The sequence below is a fragment of the Harmonia axyridis genome, chromosome 4 (genome assembly GCF_914767665.1).
Source record: "Harmonia axyridis chromosome 4, icHarAxyr1.1, whole genome shotgun sequence".
Classification (NCBI taxonomy): Eukaryota; Metazoa; Arthropoda; class Insecta; order Coleoptera; family Coccinellidae; genus Harmonia; species Harmonia axyridis.
The window spans coordinates 22,329,315-22,350,213 of record NC_059504.1 but is presented as its reverse complement, the minus strand read 5'-3'; the positions used below and the strand labels follow the sequence as shown (position 1 = coordinate 22,350,213).

Sequence of the window (20,899 nt, the reverse complement as noted above, 5' to 3'; positions counted from 1 at the left end):
AAATTCATGTCAATCGAATAATCCACCGTTGCTTTATTGCAATTTAAAGTTCTATAGCTCTAAAAAAAAACACCCTTTACATAATATACACTCACCGTCAAAAAAAAACTAGGCCACCTAAATTTTTGCTGAAGTTCGTTTTTACGCTAAATTGAAGATAAAATCTTTGGTATTAAAACAAACAAAATGTTGATAGCAAAATTTTATAACGGATGAAAAAAAAACATATATTTGGGGTCCAATTTATCAACACCCTGTGGAACAGTTCGGGAAATTTGTAGAGTTTACGCTCGGTTCATTACAAAGACCATCCTTCTTGCCATCTCTCAGTTTTATTTCACTTTGATATCTACCGTACCGAATTATCATTTAAAATGGGGCTCTAAATGCTCAACGTTACATAGAAGGCGTTCTTCTGAAAGCTGTAGTTCCCTATGCTCCATTTGTTGGAGATGACTTTATTTCACTACACGACAATGCAAGACCGAATGTAGCAAATATTGTTATTTGGATTTGGATTTTTGTTTAGATTTTGATTAGAATGGTCTGCAAGTAGCCCGGATCTAAATCCGATAGAACATCTCTGGGATGAAATTCAAAGAAACATTAGTTTCGTCCTATACTACCCAATATACTTGACGAACTACGTTTTACGTCGCAATCTGGATATGACGCAATTCCTCATCAATATCGCATTATTTTTTATCAATGTTATCAATTCGATGTCTCGGCGATGGCGAGCAGTTATTTTTGCTAAAGATTGCATCCAAAATATTGAAAAAATGCCAATTATTCATTTTTGTTTCACATTTCTGTTGAATATTCAAACATCATTAAATTTTTTCCCTAAAACAATTCTAGGCTTTTTTTGAATACGTGTATCTTCAAAAGACATCAAGAAATAAGGCTAAATAAAAACTGAAAGATGTCGAAAAGGATAGTTTTTGTAATGAACTTTATAGAGTTTACTCTCAGTAAACTCTACCAATTTCCCGAACTGTTCCACAGGGTGTTAAGAAATTGGACTACAAATATATGATTCTTTTTCACCCTAAATAAGCTAGTCTGTTATATATCAAGTGTATATGTTTAATTCATATCAAGGAACATGATGAATTATTGATCAAATGATCATATTCGCATCAGTATTCTACCAGGAATGTTGCTACTCTGTGCATTTTTGAATGTTGTTCTATTTATCAGGCCATTATTTTGTATGACTTTTCATCTCTTCCTATTCAACTTGAGAGTGAAATAGGGTTCAAAAAATTGGTAAAATGTGAATTCCTCAAAATAGTATGTTCTAAAACAAGTTGCAGAATGGGCTCCTATTCCAACACTAATGCGAAATTCGAAAACGAGCAAGGAAGGAGCGAGTTTTGGAACGCATGAGTGTTGGAATTGCCTTCTGCAACGCGTATTAGACGATATTTTCTCTATTTCAGTCAAGTTTTGTGAATTATTGTCGAAATTCAATGAAAAATTCAAATTATATATCCTAGTGACTTTTGTATTGCATCTTGGCAATTGGTGTGACTGTTACGAAAATTGACAGATTACGGAATTTGAATCGTACGAAGTCAGTATAGGTATGGACAACCACAAAAGGAAAAATATAACTGAAAACGATGCTGTAATGAGTTCATTACAGCACTGTTTTTAGAACTGTAATGAACTCATTACGATACTGAAATAGAGAAAAACTATTATACTATCAGAGAGTATCTATCTGGTGAAAGTGTAGTAGTGATTTAGATATGGAATGTATGTTGATTTTTTCTATTTGCTTCTCGTATACATACACATACGTGGGATCAGTAGAGGTTATCATATCATTATTATGAATTGCAGATGCGGAAACTTATTTTGCCTGAAGTGGTTGGAAGCAGTATATAACTTGAATCAATTGAAATATGTGGATATCCTTACCTAATGCCCACCAATCAACTGCCTTATTGTGTCCCTTGCTCTGAATTATCTCTGGTGCCAAGTACTCAGGTGTCCCACAGAGTGTCCATGTCCGATCTGTCAACTTTTTCGCGAAACCAAAGTCAGTAATCTTCAAGTGGCCTTCCCTATCTAATAGTAAATTTTCTGGTTTCAAGTCCCTATATACTATACTTTTACTATGTAAATACTCTAAAGCTAGAATTATCTCGGAACTATAAAATATTGACGTGTTTACTCCAAAACGACCAGCGTTTCTTAGATAAGAGAATAGTTCCCCGCCACAAACATATTCAAATAGCATGTATATACAGATGTCGTCCCTGTCACACCATAACCTGCAAAGAAACAAGTTTGTCAGACTTATACATAGATCCCAATTTTTGGATTGAGAATGTTTTCGACTGAGTTCTGCTTCTCATGAAAATACTACAATATCAGGAATATCCTCTTTTTTGTGAAATATCTCACTATACCGATACAAGTTCCCTACTGAAAATTATAATTTAAGAATCAAGACTTCCGTTATATAAAATTTCAGAATTCTTAAAGAATACAAATTTTTTCATGAAAGTGAAAATTTTTTTCGAATTTCAGAACATAACATAACAGAAAGGATTTAGATGTTGTGTTAACCACTCTAATTTCGAATCAAGTAAACGATAAAGTGTCTTAACGTAGCCAAGAGATTAGAATAGAAAACAACTTACATGTTAACGATGAAAGGATGCTTGATTTCCTCTAGTATGTGCTTCTCGTTTTTCACATGTTCCACCTGCTTCAGTCTGATGACATCAGATAAACATAATATTTTCATGGCACCAAAACCGTCGGTCAGTTTGTTTCGACATAAGAGGACTCTGCCAAACGTGCCAGTTCCTGGAATCAAAGAAAAAGCTCGATTCATATACAAAATAATAAATCCTGAATGTTTTTCCAAAACAAAACACACGGATATTATTTTTAATACCGCATCTATTATCTGGTCTTCAAAATATAGTATGTATCATCAAGAATGATAGGCTCTCTCAAAAGAAATATGCAGATGTGAGAAGTAGGTATTGTTGAAAATTCTGATGTAATAAGGTCACCTCACCTCAAGGATTTTTGAAATGGATAAGAGTCAGGAGTAATTAAACTTTTGGTTAAGATTTCTCTTATGTATACAGGGTGGCCACTTTTTCAATGGGATTGTATTGGTAACTTTTAAACCATAAGAGTTAGAAGGTCGGTCAAAAGGAGAAAAAGTTGCATGCATAGAAGCATTATCAAGCAGTTCAAACAAATCGAGATTATCAGGGCCGGTTATTGAGTTATCATAAAAAAAGTAAATTCTGTCATTTTGATTTTTCTTTTTTTCCCACTTTATTTCAAATATTATCAAAAAATGTTTCAGGAATTTTTTATTCGACAGTAAATTGTTCTCAATTTGACGTAATCAGATTTCGTATCCAACGTTTCGTGCTCTCTGGGCCACTCTCAACCTCATTTTTTTCAATACGGACCTGTATATTTTATGGCACTTTTCGAAATAACTTTTAACGATGAATTCAATGATATATCATACAATGTCATTCATAGTTGATTTTCAAGTGATTTTGACCCTTATCCAAATTTCTTTGGGTCGGATCTGTAGTGAATGCAATTTATCAAAAACTGCTGTTAATAAAATAGTCAAGAGACGCGAATACAATGATTTTTAATTTGAATACCAAGCCTTCAAAACTTATATCGTAATGATATCAAAATAAAGTTCGATTCTGGAACAAATGACAAATCCAACAATAGTGATTTCTCGCGAGAAGATTGAGAATGTATTGGAAGGTATTCAAGAAGACGAAATAAGCAAATGTATAAGAAGTATGGGTTCCAGAACCGTTAAGTGCATTTTACAAAATGGTGGACATTTCGAACACTTACTTCATTCATTTTCATTTACTTTCGAATAATCATTCGATTTTTCTTTCATTAAATGATAATTCCTTTAATTATTATGAATTGAAATATGTAAATAATTATTACTTGTTTCTTGATTTGATTCTGATATGTTCCATTTAGTTCAAGATGAGTTAGTTGATTTTCTCATCGAAATGTATTGCTTGTTGTTAATTAAACTAAAGGTTCCGAAATGTAATACAGATCCGATCCAAAGAAATTTGGATAAGGGTCAAAATCACCTGAAAATCAACTTTGAATGACATTGTATGATATATCGTTGAATTCAGCGTTAAAAGTTATTTCGAAAAGTGTCATAAAATATACAGGTCCGTATTGAAAAAAATGAGGTTGAGGGTGGCCCAGAGAGCACGAAACGTTGGATACGAAATCTGATTACGTCAAATAGAGAACAATTTACTGTCGAATAAAAAATTCCTGTAACATTTTTTGATATTTGAAATAAAGTGGGAAAAAAAGAAAAATCAAAATGACAGAATTTACTTTTTTTATGATATCTCAATAACCGGCCCTGATAATCTCGATTTGTTTGAACTGCTTGACAATGCTCCTATGAATGCAACTATTTCTCCATTTGACCGACCTTCTAACTCTTATGGTTTAAAAGTTACCAATACAATCACATTGAAAAAGTGGCCACCCTGTATAGAACTTGAAAAATTCAAATTGTTACAATATTAAGTTGTAGACTTGTAAGGGTTGGCTGGAAGACATCACTTTGCAATTTACTCGCCTATTGCATTTTGTTAACAAACTGTTGTTCAATTACTAATCACCTGAATTATTAATTAGATAGTTTAACTAGCTAATTAATAATTCAACTGATTAGAATTCAAGATTCAGATATTCGATGCCATTGTGCAAAATTATTCAGTGTTTCCATCATGATGATGGAAACAGACCAATAAACTATGTAATACCTCAGAAAATGTTACATAATTCCTCGGGAAAGACAAAACTTGTCGAAGAAAAATGATTGATTTTGCTCAAGAGCAAGGAATTTCTTAATCTTGATTTACCAAGCAACTGTTTACAGTCAATGGAAAATCAATCTCTGTTACTTTTTTGACATACTGATATAACACCTAACTACAAAATATACGACGTTTTACTCGATCGAAAAAATAAAAAAATTACCTACAGAATATAATCCCCAAACAAACGCATCTGTTGGTTTTATTATTTGTATAAGAAAATTAATTGTGTATATTTTTAGACTTGAAACGGGTATTTTCTCGATTCGGATTCACATAATGCAGCGAAATCTCACATCTCGAAATCTTGTAGCATCTGTTCGCAAATATTGGCAAACAAGTACGAAGGCATAATCATAAATAAACCTCGAGTGGTTCAATAAATCTCAACATAACAAAAAACTCTTCATTACGTAAAAAAGTACATGGTGTATATTCTTAGTGAATTATTCGTTGAACCCAAATTTCTGACAGTTGGGTTTGTTCATACGCAACCATAAATCTAAATTTATCAATATTTCGTATGAAGTACTTACTACCTCCTTCACGTCAGGTTAACATTTGGCAAGAAGTCGGAATTATAGTTGTATTTTCGTTGGAAATATAACAAGATGCACTGACATATATCTCAAGTGATGAAACGCTCTCAAAACAAGAATTCATTCCAGATTTTGTGTGATGTTATGCACCGATTCATCAATTGGTGTAATTAAAGTGTCTGCATTTCGATGGTCTGGTCATAAGGAAGTTCATAAAATGAGAATTTTATGTATGGAACATACAAATTTGTGGAGGCGAAATAAGTTTGTTCTGAAATAATATATTTTGACACTAGAGAAATTTTGAATATCAAATATTCTATTCAGATTCTACAAGCGTCATCAATGGTTCAGTTTTTTTACAAGTTACAGGAATGAATTTCCAGATTTTCAAATACTCGTATTATTACATTCATTGTTTTAATTTTTAGGTATTGAAGTCTAGATAATGCAATGTTTCGAATAAGGTTGTGTATCTTGCCAAAATTATCCAGAGGCGTATATATAGGCGTGTGATGATCCCTATCCTTTTGAAAATCTACACCACTGTCTTCTTTTCGAGAAAATTGTTTCATTTCTGAAAGTTTCAATTGAGAAAATAATCTCGAATATTCTTCAGAGAATGTACCATTCTTGAGATAATCGAGTACCTAGCAAACACTATCCACAAAAATCTACAGAAATTAATCTTTCACATTTTCCCATTTGTGACGAATGAAAGTACAAAATTAGCATAGTGAATTATTATGCTTTTAAATGAAATTCAATTGAACATTTCAGAAAGAAAATTTATCGGACACTCAAAATATTCACAAAATTTGTTTATTGTTAGAGTGTCTTTCTGAAATGTTCAATTAAATGCCATACGAGAGCGTTTTAATACACTTCGAAAGTTTTTTAATTTCATTTATCACTAAAAGAAAAATTCGAAAAATTGATTATTGTAGATTTTTGTGAATAGTGTTTGCTAGATGTACTCGATTATTCAGGAGACCTATTCTTTCAGTGAAGCTCTATTGATTTCAGAAATGAAATGATTTTTCCGAAAAAAAGGCTGTGGTGTAGATTTTCAAAAGGAAAAGAATCATTGCATCCCTATATCTACGCCAGTGGATAATTTTGGCAACAGACATTTACCTGATTCAAAACATAATATTATCTATACTTCAATTCATAAAAACTAAAATAATGAATGTAATAATACCTGAGTTATAAGTAAAAAACTGATTAGTTTTTTCAACATCAATACTCTTTATCTCGAAAACGAAGCTTGTTAGGATATATGTTTAAAGGATTTTTTTCCATGAAAAAAGTTGTTCCATCCGAAGCCAAAGCTATAGAACTAATATCTGGACCACACTGTATAATAACAATTCGTACAAAATGTCATGTTGATCGCCCAACCAGGGACCGTATTCTCGACAAGTGATCTTGCAAAACGTATACGCACATTCAATGTTCAGAGCACTGAATGAACGTATACGTTTTGAAAGATCACTTGTGGAGAATACGGTCCCAGAACTATAGTAGGTAAATATATCGACTATAGCGAAAAAAATTCATTATATCTCTGGACCAAATTCTAGATAATTTCTTCAATGAGAAGTTTTCATAGCCGACATTAATTAACTATTAATTATTATCATACTTGGATGGTTTTGTTCTATGAACTAAAATGCGTTCGAAATCTTAAGGTCAAGGTATCTACGTGCATTTTCATGATTTTTTGAAGAGTTTGTAGTCTCATTCTCAATATACAACTGAAAATTCAACGTTCTCGTTGGAGAACGTACGTTGGTACGTCCACATTCTATTATTTTGACGGTGATTTTATAAGAAAAATTATTTCAGTCAAATGCAATATAGGTTGTCCGTAAAGTATGGAACAAATTCATTTTTAGCTAATCAGACCATTTTAAGGAGTAATCCTGAAAAACGTCGATTTTTTATTTTAATTTACCGTATTGCAAATAATAATATAATATACAGGGTGAAATACTTTCGAGTAATTTTTTTTATAGCACCCCCATTTTGTCTCAATTTTCCGATTACTCTAGTTGAGCTGATTCCAAAAATGAATCGCATGTTGATTCCATTTGGTACAGGGTGGACAAAAATACAATAGTTGTGCTCATAAAGTAACGCGTAAAATTCTTTATTAGTTAAATTAACAATATCATCAAAAATACTTATTGCCTTGATTGATTGGCAATTGGTTTGAATGTAACACCATGTAGTTTGTTATATTTTTAGATTAACAAAAATGAGCTGTTTCCTAACATGTTTGCTAGTTGTGGTCTAGCAGACAGAATATGAAAGAAATTATTTCTTATCAATTTAAAGAAAAACATAGTCGTCTAGTTTTTTGTGAAATGTCATTTTTTGTTCAGTAATTTATTGGTGTTCAATGACAGTTTAGTACTACAATATTTTTGGTATGCGTGAATGTTACAATTATTGCTAAGATTTAATTTATTATTTTTGTCCACCCTGTACCAATTGGAATCAACATGTGATACATTTTTGGAATTAGCTCAGCTAGAGTAATCGTAAAATTGAGACAAAATAGGGGTGAAAAAAATTACAATGACGTCATTACTTGAAAGTAATTCACCATGTATATTAGATTATTATTTTAAAATACGGTAAATTAAAATAAAAAATCGACGTGTTTCAGGATTATTTCTTAAAACGGTTTAAAAATGAATTTATTCCATACTTTACGGACACAGTGTATACCTACCTGCTAGGTAAAACCAAAATAAATATTGGGTTTTCAAAGTATATAACATAACATATATTATACAACGAAATAAATATACAAAGAAAAGAAAAATATCGTAGTCGGGGACAATAATATTAACATAGTTTTTTTTTTTACTTTGAATGATGGCATCGACTGCTATGGTCACTAGCCTGAACATAGTTATTATACCTAAATTAGGAGTCTTCTGATTTAGTCTTACCAAAATCGTTCAGAATTGACATACAGAATGACAGCAATTGCCCTATGAATTAACAATCGTGCAGAAAAAATCGTATAAATACCTATAGATGAACTAGGAGTGTAATAAGTTTCATAAAAATCGGTGTAAATTAGATTGATATATGTTGTGCATCATCCCTATATTTGAACAACATTATTCTTCACTTTTTTGCAACCCGAGAATTGTTTTCATTCTTTTCGAAAATTATTCATTGAAAATCATATGTTTATAGACTCAACTCTCCCTATCACCTACCTAATCATTCAAAGATATTAGTAAACCACAAAAATAGACAAAACATACAGCTGTCTGGAATATAGGAACAATCACAGAGGATGAAAATATAATCGATAGAACTAATGCAAAAATTGTACATGAGAGTATCATGTATGTCAATATATTCCAGAAACCACTTTTCAATAACTCCATATTCTCGAAAGTAAACATCAATGATGCTGCGAGATGTCCCGCATCTATGGCAAGCCACTACTTCCGATAGACTACATTTATGGCATAAGCGAATCTGTGTCATAGTTCTCTAATCGAATTAGAGAGAGTTGAAAGAAATTCGTTCTTGCTGATGAGTTTGAACACTTTCGTTCGATTACAGATCCAAGAGAGGTAAGTTGCCTCACGTCCGAAATAAATTGCCCAATAACATTTATTCCATTGAAACGAAAAATTTGGAACCTCGTACTGAAATTCAGGAAATGGTTGATCTAATAAAAATTGATTGCAGTGAATTTTGATGGTCGGCTTCGACTGTTGACCTGAATTCATCCGATATTTCTAAGTTTTCTTATATCATTCTGTTTTATTGTTTCCAATAATAAATCTTTTGATCGAGGAGAAAATTTCAGAACCAATGAACAGAAAGCGTTATTGCCATTAATATCTCGAAATATACAAACTCTTGAAAATTTAGAGGAGGAAAATCATAAGGCGGTTATATTCTCGGATTCAATCTTCATTACATAGTTGATTTAATTTTCGAAACTACTCAACTTGACGATAATTTTGGATCTAAAATTCTAATCAGAAGATCAATTAGATCGTTTTGCAATTGTAAATCATATGCAAATGTTACCTAATACCTAATTGTAAGTAATATACTCCACGTCTTCAATTAATTTCTAAAAAATTTGTTGAAGTTATGAACAAATGGAAAAAGCACTGACATTAAGTCAGCGCCTATTGCAACCTTGTAGAACAAAGAACTGTTTACCTATACAGGGTATTCCTAAATTGTAAGAAACAAACAAAGAGGACTAATTCCACGGATCATCGAAAAAAATTAAAGTTCCTTGAATTATGGTCCCGCAAACGCTTTGTTTTCGAGATACATCTCATGGTTCTTTCCCTTCACAAGATATTCAACTCAAATTTGGCATAAATATTCCAAATGAGGTTTTTATCATGTGATATGCTCATTTTGAATGCAAATCTTTAGGGTGATATTTCTTCTTGAACTGTGCCTGCTTCTGTCTTCCAGAACTTTTTTTGTTGAACCACTCGTAGTTTAGAACAACAGTTTTTGTTTTTTTGTATTTTTTTCGTATCTGCTACCGATTTCGAGAAAAAAGTTCAAACAATTCTCTAGTAATCTAGGGACATCCAAATCATTATAAAAAACCAGTTAGTTAGCTGTGATGAATAAATTGATTGAAAGTTCTGGTATTTATTTACCCAATCATCAGCGAAGATTAATGAAGATTCGATAAACTGGTATAATCATCACAAAAGAGTAGAACTATATGAAACACTGTGTATACCGAAAAAAAAGCATTTATGTTAATTTAACTTTTATTTTTAAATTATTCAAGGATTTTGTCATTTTCCTTTGTACCTCCAATTTAATAACACTCCGTATATGATATATGGTTTACCCTCATTACCTCATTATTAACAGTTAACCTAGGCGAAGGGTTTTGTTGAAACGATTGTCCTAAAATGAGGCATGAAAATCCGATTAATAATTAAACATACACACTAAATTTCAACCTAATAATATGTTATTACACAAGCAATGGGTGATTTTTTTCAATATTCTGATTGGAGTTTGTATGGTTTTGGTGAAGCAGTTATCATGAAATTTTGCATCAAGCTTGAAATTGCTATTATTTATACATCTATACGCAAATTTCGATAGTATTTCAAAGTAAAATTACTATTTAATGTCTTTTTCAAAATTTCATGTTCATCGCGTAACCAAAAAAAGAAAATCCAAGTAACTAAAAGACCGACGAACTCGAGGTTACTAGTGTTTATATAAAATAAGCTCTGTACAAAATTTTTAGCTCATCAAATCGTTAGAACAATAAAAAATTCAAGAATAATATTGCAAAAGAAGTACCGAATATTTCGCTGACAAATCCGATCGGTTTGAGATTTTGCGTACATAAACAGGAAATTTTGCACGGTGCTTGCAATTGTTTATCATATACAGGGTGAGTCAAAAATATGTACCGACCTTTCTGGGGGTGTGATTACAAAAACTCAAATATCTCGAACACGATTCAATTTTTTGTATTCGGATAATAATAATAATAATGACGTTTATTCATGGTAAAAAATATTAATACAGTAATATAAACAATGTATTCGGATAAGAGTACCTTTTTCATGTAATTTTTTCGCTCCATCGAATGCTTCTATTTTTTCACCGAAACGAATACAACGAAATAAGTTGTCTAAAAAAAATCATGATTCACCCTCTAAAACCACCCTTTATAACAATGTCAAAAATGTAGAATTATAATAAAAAGATATTTTAAAAACATAGATTTATGCACGCAATTTCAATCTTGTGGCATCCACCGTTTAGATGTCATGCGGAGAATTTTTTAAAATTTTATCAACTTTGGAAGGATATCTCTCTTAATATACATTTTGAGCCATAAGTTTATGCATCAAACCATACTTATTTTTCAATGAATTATCACCCCATTAGAAAGCTCGGTACACTTTTTTAACCATGTATACAAGCAAAATCTCCACCTGTTTGAATCTGTTATTATTGAAATTTCTTTTCCAATATTTCCGAAGACCGATCGAATAGAATCGAGTTTGGGGACGGAGAACCTTATGATTTTAGACCATTTCTGGCACAAAATAATAATACACGGAAAAAAATCTATTCTCAAATCAAGAAACATGATATTCTTGAAATATCAAACTTGATCCAAGTATATATCGGATCGGAAAAAGTAAAGTAAGAAATTTGGTTTACTTGGAATGATTAAATAGAATACCGAATACATATACTTCATAGAAACATATAATACTCCATACTAGTAAATGATGTATTCAAAATGAAAGAATGAATTCATTGATTCAAGAATACTTCTACATTTTGTTTGAACATACGATATTGCGACTTCGAAGATATCATTTAATCATTATGAAAATTGAAATATACTCATTCCATATTATATTTTTGAAGAATTGGTTTACACATTATAATTATTTCGAGTGATACATTTTAGTTGTGATTAGACTATGCCCAAGTCACAAAGATGAATTGGAGACCTATTTGCTCATTTTTCATGTTCAAGACTAATCATAATAAATGAAAATATGAAATTTTGTGGACATAATTTCGTCATAGTGAGACATATTTCATTTTAATATTTGAATATTATAGAACGATTTGTTTGGGAGCTAGTGCTCAGATGGCAATTGCTATAAGTATGTTTATATGCTTTTAAGGCACCTTTCTATATGCCTTCAAACTCACTGCACGTGCACACTAATTGGTATCGAGAAATATAGGAGGAAATAAACCTTTGTGTAAAATTTGCTGTGTTTCTGATAACAAAAACCGATTATGAAAATCATGTTCTACATCATTCAAGAGTTATCGCGATCTCATTCATCTACAAAAATTATTAATTCCCGATTGGAGAATTCCCTGATGGAATGTTTTCAAACAATCATTCCTAATTATAGCCTTATACGTAAAAAATCAATTCCTTATTTATTAACTAGAAGCATATTGTTGTGAATTGGCGTCGATACCAATTTATCGAAAACACCGTACGCAATGGAGCATCACAAATCTTTCACGATTTTATCTGGAAACAGAGGTTTTTCCGTAAAGGCTGGAACATCGGGAAGTACGGCTTAACGTCATTGTCACTGGTTAAAACTGTAATCATGGCGCTCAAGGACCGTGAAGGTCGTTTCGAGATATCTCGCGGTAAGAGACGTGTGAAATTCTGTGGTCTGTTACAAGGAAACTTGAGGATTTTACCTTTTCCATTATTGTGGATGGGAAAACTTCGAGGAAAGATCCTAATGACGATATTCAATCGAATGTAAAATTAACTATTTATTTAATGCGATAAAATGTTGGTATTGTTTGTTTTTATATCCGTCGATTGGCGCTAATCATAATCATAATAATTAAGGAATTAATTCAACAAAAGAATCTATAAATGACTCAGTTTCGTGTCCAACTAATTCTTAAACTGTTAAATTGAAAAGCATTATCCGTTAAATCAAAACCAAGATTTGTTATTGTGATACAAATAGCTACTATCAAAAACGTCACTCTAGGGCTACTTATAAACTGAAACACCAATGGAATAAACAAGAGATAGATTGTGAAATGAAGGTACAATGAATTCATTATTAAAGGAACCAATCCCTGAAGGTATTGTCAAAAATACTTTTGTGACAACAACACAGTATTTGGCAATTCATTCCAAATGCCTTATGATTTTTTTTAATTTTGGATAGAATTATCGAACAAAGAATCTGTGTGAAATTATCCACTACGAATGGAATTTAATGTTCCAAAGAGATACAGTACAAATCATAAATAATTCGTAAAAGAGTTTATAGTAAAAAATCTCATGGACGAAATTTCTGACCAAAAACTCAACAACGTGGTCCCCTGATACGATCCCGGCTGTCTTTTTCCTCATTTCAAAACTCAAAATACAATTCGTCGGTTTACTGCCAAAACAAGTACATTTTTTATCATTTTTGCGTTGAGTGCATTTTCGGAAACAATAGTAATTTACGTAACAAGTCCGGAAAATAGAGTTTTTTTGGACGAATAGACAAAATTCCAGGACGAGCGTAAGCGAGTCCTGGAAGTCTGTAAGTCCAAATAAACCATTTTCGGGCGTGTTGCGTACAATATTTTTTCGGCAACCATGTAGAATAACACTATCGCTGCTGCTTTCCATATTTTATTGCGATTGCGATCAAAAAACATGCAAATTTTTGACAACTAATTTCATATGAACTGTCAGCCGTTATCCCGGTTGCTATGGATTCTATGATTCTTTTCCGGCCTAGTCCGGGAAGTACGTACTTTCCGGACTAGGCCGGGAAATGCTTCTTTCTCAGAGAAAAAGAGTCCGGGAAGTGAACTTGGATAATAATTTTGTGCTTCATTCACCATACATGGTTTATATGCCACGGCTAAACAATAATTTGAAAAGGAGTTCTAGACCGTGGTGATTATAAGAAATAGCTTAAATTCATATGTAAGCATCTACGGTAGCCATCTGATAGCCACAACACCAAATTTCGAAAAAATTGAAGGGAATAATAATAATAATTCATTGATCCTTTCAGGACAATGTCTAATAAGATAGACAGGGAAATATTACAAGTTAATCATTACTATTCTATTATTTACAACAATTATTATTTTATTGAAAAATTAACGAATCAGAAAGAAATTTCAGTTTATTTACTCTTTACTGTGCCAAACTCTAGAGAAGGAACTACAGTCTTCCCAGAGCAAAATATTATAAGAGATATGACAATAAACAAGGTAAGATTAAAAATCAATAAGAGAACTAGTTGATAAAGAAGTTTTAAGTCTACGCATAAGGAAATGAGCATTATTGATTTTTTTGCATAGGACATCAACGTGGATTGACCAATTAAGACTTCGATTCATGTGGATCCCAAAGAATTTAGTACAATCTGCTGAAATTATAGTAGTACCCAGACAATCTATTTCCAACAGACCTTTTTCATAGATTCTTAATCCGAAATACAAACAAGCTGTCTTACCTATATTGAGGATTAACTATCAAATTGTTTCGGCGTTCATGATATGAACTAAGCCATAATTTATTTCACAAGCTCTCTGAAGTTCATCACAACTTCGAGCCGGGATTATGACAGATATATCATCAGCAGATAATATAAGTACATGATAAGCAGGCTAAATGAGGGGATAAGTTATTAATAAACAGCTAGAATAATAGAGGTCCCAGTACAGAACCCTGAGGAACACCCATATCTATATTATATTCTCTGGAATAATTAATCGGAAATAAACCTATAAAGCCAAGATTATAACATTTAACTATAATAAACTTGAAGGATGGAGTATTAAAGGCGTAAAAAAGATCGAAAAAAATTTATATATTAGAGAAAAAATAATAGAAGATTAGACATTAAGAATTAAGATTGTTTCAAGGGTGTTCAAACCGACAGGCAGACAAGAAAATATGGTTGTTAAAAAGGTCTTTAATGGAATTTGCGAGTGAAAATTCGAATTCCTAGACCACAAATATATTTATCCCTAAAGTGACCACAAAACTTTCCCTTCCTTCGATGATCTGTGATGCAGATAATATCTCCTATTGAAATCGAAAAGAAAATCCGTTGACCTCCTCTAATTATGTCGTAAGACGCATGCGAGGAGACCATGGATACAGGAGTCCTCAATAATGCATCGTGCTCAGCGGAGAATTCAAGACAATTCAAGTTTAACGATCCTATTAATTGAGACTGCAGCAGTTTCTGTAAATGAATGACCTGTTACTTTGTTCTGTTGATTTATTTGTTGCTTCTCTGGATTAGGGAAAGCCATCTCCACCTTTTATGAGCTTGAAATTCCGGGAAACAGTTTCTTTCCTTGTTTAATTAGTTTCAATTACCTGCCAACCTGCCAGCTGGACTGAACAGATCCAGCAGAAATATTTCGTCCGAATGTAGTGTCAGTACTCAGTGATTTTTTTGAACAGATTATTTCAGCTAGGTGTCTGTTCAGTTAATAGAGAATTCTCATTCGTATAATAATGGCATATTTGTGAGCACTCTTCACAGAACAGATTGCTCTTTTATTTCGTCACAATGTCTGTGTTTTTCCAATTTTGTGATTGTAAAAACTTGAAATTTTTAAGGTGGGATCGACTAGGGGTTCCGTAAACATGGTTACTAATTTCAAAACTGCATGATAAAAAAATTTTCGTTGTGAAATTTTCGTTGACTTGAAATTGAGTGGATTTCAAGTCAAGCTCAAGCTACTTGAGCTTGAGCTTAAGTCAAGTAGCTTGAATATCAAGCCAAGCCGTGAATTTCTATTCCTATTGATCGCATAATCAGAATCATAAAAAATTCAGAAGAATATCTGAAATATAATACCCAATTAGAGATTCATGGTTTGACTTGATATTGAAGCCACTTCACTTGACTTGAAATCAAGTTAAGTTGAAGTCAAGTAATAATGTTCCAATGTCAAATCAAGTTTTTATTCATCAAGTACTTGAAAAATCACTTACAAGCTATCAAGCTAATTGATATTCAGCAATTTCATTGTGTAGTGTGCACATGAACAAAAAAGATTATGTAAAGATTATGTAAATTATGTAATTATATCATTTATGCGCACTTGGAGACCATATAACACTGAACATAGGTATATCTGGCTTCAAAACCAAAGAAAAATCGAGCAGAAAATAAAAAAAATTCAAGACAACTGTAACGTGAAGTCAGGAGCTTTTGAGCGCTCCAAGGATTCGGGTCCAAGGTCCTAGTCTCCAAGGGTGCGATTGGCGCATTAGTTGTCCAAGATTTTTTCTATTATCTGTTCAATTTTTCTTTGGATCTCAATCCACATATACCTATGTGTAGTGTTATGTGGTCTCCAAGGGCGCATAAATTAATGAACGCTCAAAAACTACTGACTTCTTGTCAGTTGTTTTTTGTATGGTCTATCTACTTAGAACAGAAAAAATATGGAGATTTTGATTGCTTTCCTGTTCACAATTTACAATTTTGCAATATCAACTACGCATACTTCAAAGAACAAATTAGACTGAATGAAATAAAAAATTGTTCGTTATGAAGTAGTGACGTTGGAGTTGACGTTCTTAATTGAAAAATTCTGTATTTACATTTGTTTTTACTGAAAACAAATTTTATTCATGAAAATTTTCAGAAATAATATCATCAATTCAATTCTGTGAAATTCTTCTTATCAACCTTTATTTTCGTCCAAAATATCTCATTGAATTGTTTCATCGATCCGACAATTGCATAAGTTATCGTTTCTACGTATTCAGAATAATGATAATTACGTACATATATGTACTTATACTTATTTGTGCAAGGATTGAAATCACGTCATGTCAGCAAGAGCAATGTCGTCAAAACACAATTTGAAATTGTACCTACATTTAACATTTTTGGAACAGTAGCACAGTTGAATTGCGTGACATCATTATGATGTAAACACCTGAAATTGTCTGGGGAGATTATAAAACGTTTTAGAATATTCTCTAATAATAATATAGTTTGATAGTTATGCCAAGAATAATCCTATAATTTTGCTGTCAGCTGAAATGAATAAACGCATTTCTATTTTCAGCGAGCTGACTTCAAATTACTTCTGCTTTTGAATAATTTTGAAATTTGTTTGAAGGAAATGGACACGACAGAAATTTGAAGGTCATTTCAATTTCTTATCGGTATATGTGTAATATCTAAAAACCTATGCACTAAATTAAAAAATCAGTGAATGAAACTAAAACTTATTTGAATTTTCGCTGTTGCTTGTAACAAATAAAATCTTCATTATATTATGCACTCTTAATTTTGATTCTGTTATCCAATCGTATATTATATCTCGTCATATTTGATAAATCAAAACGAACTATCAGGTGTGTGAATAAGTCTTTTCCGTTTTTTTTTCAAATTTTGAGCCTTTATTGTGAAAAAATGGTTACAAATGAATTATTGAAAGTATTGGCCATCGCTAGCTACAACTTTTCCCTATCTTTCTGGCAACATACGAATCCCGTTGCGAAAAAATTCGACCGGTTTGGCCTCTATCCAGTCATCCACCCATTTTTTGGCTTCCTCGTAGGAATGGAAGTGCTGGTCAGCCAGGCCATGCGTCATCGATCTGAAGAGATGGTAATCAGACGGAGCAATGTCTGGACTATACGGCGGGTGGGGTAGGACTTCCCATTTGAGCGTTTCTAAGTATGTTTTCACCGGCTGTGCAACATGTGGGCGAGCATTGTCATGTTGCAAAATAACTTTGTCGTGCCTGTCGGAGTATTGTGGCCGTTTTTCTCGCAGTGCGCGGCTCAAACGCATCAATTGTCGTCGATAGACCTCGCCTGTGATCCTTCCATTCGGTTTCAGAAGCTCATAGTAAACCACGCTCCTTGTCTTCCACGTCGAAATCGCCACTTTTGAAGCGTCGAAACCATCCGCGAACACTTGAATCATCGACACAACCTTCTCCATAAGCTTCCTGAAGCAACCGATGCGCCTCGGCAGCAGATTTCTTCAAATTGAACCAATAAAGTGAAACTTCCCGCAAATGACGTCGACTCGGCTCAAATTTCGTCATTTTCACGATTTCAAAAATTTATGATGCGAAAAAATTTCAACTAATGTGTTAGTGTGGAATTGTTGACAGATGAATAAGCTTTGATTATGACATATGTAACCATTAAATACTAGCACAGTATTGGTGGCGCCATCTCTTACAAAAAACGGGAAAGACTTATTCACACACCGATATAAAGCTGAAAGAAATATTGAAGTAAATCATCAAATATACTCGTGCAAGTTAAAATTGTACAGTGTCACTCCCATCGTAATTGAGTAGGTATGCTAGATCCAGATATTGTGAAAGATGCAGAGAATAGCAGCACTCCAAACAGGTGTTGCATTTTCTATAACACTTTCTACATATCTGCAAATGCAAATCGGACATTTGTTATCAAAAATCACATAGCAATGTAGTGAATGAAAACAAAAGTCTATTGTTTCAGTTTACAAGTTGACAGTTATTAGTCAGCATTGCAAATGAAATGATTTATTCAACAAGGCATTCACTCCCATTTTCTTCGGTGCTACTTCTCATATCATAACCAGGTATAAATACATCTCATAATGATTGATAACCTGAAAATTCAAATATCACCACCAACGACGTACATCCTCCTCTTAACTCTCTTATTCATCAACTGCTGTCGTTTTGATTGACAGAAGTGTTACTGTGGGAAGACACTCACATATTTCACGCGTAGCCTTCGCAAAAAAAAAGTCGACCCACACAAAAATGGTGAATCATGAAAAAATTGTGGGTTCTGTATTTTATTCTTTACTGATATGCTGATATACATATGTGTGGTCGAAATGATTCAAACGTTGAATTTATTCTTGGAATCCCAAAATCGGAACCCAGGTGGTTTTTTAGCGTCATTTGCACCAAACTCTTTATAATGAGAGATAGATACGGACGGGAAAGATACAGATACAGATGCGTAGGTTCAACCACCTGCTTGTTCTAATAAAAGTCAAATTTATTGACTCTGTCTGTTGAAAGTTTTAGTCCGTGGAGGTTAGACGGCAGACGATTTTTCTAGAGAAAAACACGTCTGAGCAGGTCGATAACCTCTACCTATTGTAACGAAAAAACAGAAACATTCGAATATCGTCTATTTGTTAAATTTGGAAATCATTAATCAGATTTGCGAATCAAACAAAACATGGGACAAAGTTCCTCAAATAAACTTTTGAGTTTTTCTAGGACACAATGGTCAGTTCTTGAAAATCTATCTGATGTATGTAAAACCCAAATTTCAATAAATTATTATTGAAAGAATAATTCAAATATAATTAAATGTTCCCCACTACAATTAGGCTTCCACGTTCTTCATCAATTGAGTTATAGTTGGGAATCGATATGAAATAGTTTTCATAAGTAAAAGTATTCACAAAAAAAAATTTGGAATAGATTCGAAAGTAGATACCAGAATTAATTCAATTAATTTTGTAAAATGAATTTAATTGATTGATATCCAGAAACTTTTCATATTGAACACAAAAAAATATGTCAAATTATCTCAAGAATATTTATTTATCAATGACATTCTATACATTTTTATTATATTCTTAAATCTATACAGTTATGTTGGCAGTAATTGAACAAATCTTCCTCACTTCGCAAAAAAATCAGGCCATATCAAATGACATATACAGGGTGATTCACCGCGATGGCCTATTAGAATTTTATGGAAAACTAATCGAAATTTTGTGCTGTAGATTTGCATGTTAGGGTTTGAGACAATGATCTCTCTCCCTAAAATATGTCCTGATCTCTACAACTTCCGGTTATACCGGAAACAGACTCCAACTTTCTTATTTCAAATGGCACACCCAGTTTATTATTCCATCATTAAATAGCTTTTTTGATGACAATTTCAGCAATATGCCATATCTTGGGTAAAAACCCAATCGTTCATGAGTTAACGGGATTCTTATGAAGAAAATGTGGCGACGAGGATTCAAATTTTTTCGAATATTTCTGTAGAAAAAAAATATTTATTCACGATTCTGCAAATACGTATTATTATAAGACTGTTTGCGGTTTGGACTGAAAATGTATAGGGTGTTTATCAAAAGATCATAAACTTGGACAACTCAAATTCATCAAAACTCAAGATTTTCAAATTGAAACTTATATTTTTTATTATTTCAGTCAATTCTACGTATAAAAAGAGAGGGGGTTACTCAAACAAACTCCAAACCTGGATTGAATACTTAAGTTATCGATGAAGAACTCTAAAAAAGCACACCCTCAATTTCTAACTGTGTGGATTAGTCTGGACTTCCGGAAATCACAGAAAAAAACTAAAAGCGATGTTTCGATAACTAAATCGACATTTCTTGAATTATAATCAATCATTTGCAATTGAAAATTTTATTGGTATATGGTTTTCTCAACAATCCCAACGAACAATTAATTACACTTCATTAAATTTCAAATTTAGTTATAAATATACAGGGTTTCCTAATTGAATGTCAATATTTGTGGGGGTGATTTTTGGGTCCATTTTATGAAAAAAACTTCATATGAACATATGTCCTAAATGTCTTACCTTTTAAGATACAGGGTGGTAAAATTTTCAAAAATAAAAAAAATTTAAATCTATATTCTATTATGGGCAAATTTGAACTCTTGATTTTTTTTAGTCCAAAGCAGGGGTTTCATCTAAAAAAATTAAATCTACGTATGTCTCTGCAAGGTGATATTGTCATATGTATGTGTTGACGATATTGCAATGATCATGCAGATAAACAGTTTTTAATTTTTTAAGCAAAAATCGTGCATCGGATTGAAAAAAGTCAAGTGATCAACTTTGGTAAGGAATGATTGGGAATTTCAAAAATAGTTTTTATTTCAGGAAAAATCTGTGGCGTACCATCAATCTCTACCAAA

General features: G+C 32.4%; 1 protein-coding gene across 1 annotated transcript in view; it reads right to left on the bottom strand.

Moving 5' to 3' along the window:
- The window catches only part of LOC123677956 (cAMP-dependent protein kinase catalytic subunit 3), a 51,267-nt gene that overhangs the window by 13,091 nt on the left and 17,277 nt on the right, over nt 1–20,899 (bottom strand). The window contains exons 2-3 of the mRNA XM_045614709.1: nt 2,658–2,826; nt 1,930–2,285 (exon numbers count right to left, since the gene is read on the bottom strand). Coding sequence (XP_045470665.1) covers nt 1,930–2,285; nt 2,658–2,826 — 525 coding nt within the window. The remainder of the gene's footprint in view (nt 1–1,929; nt 2,286–2,657; nt 2,827–20,899) is intronic.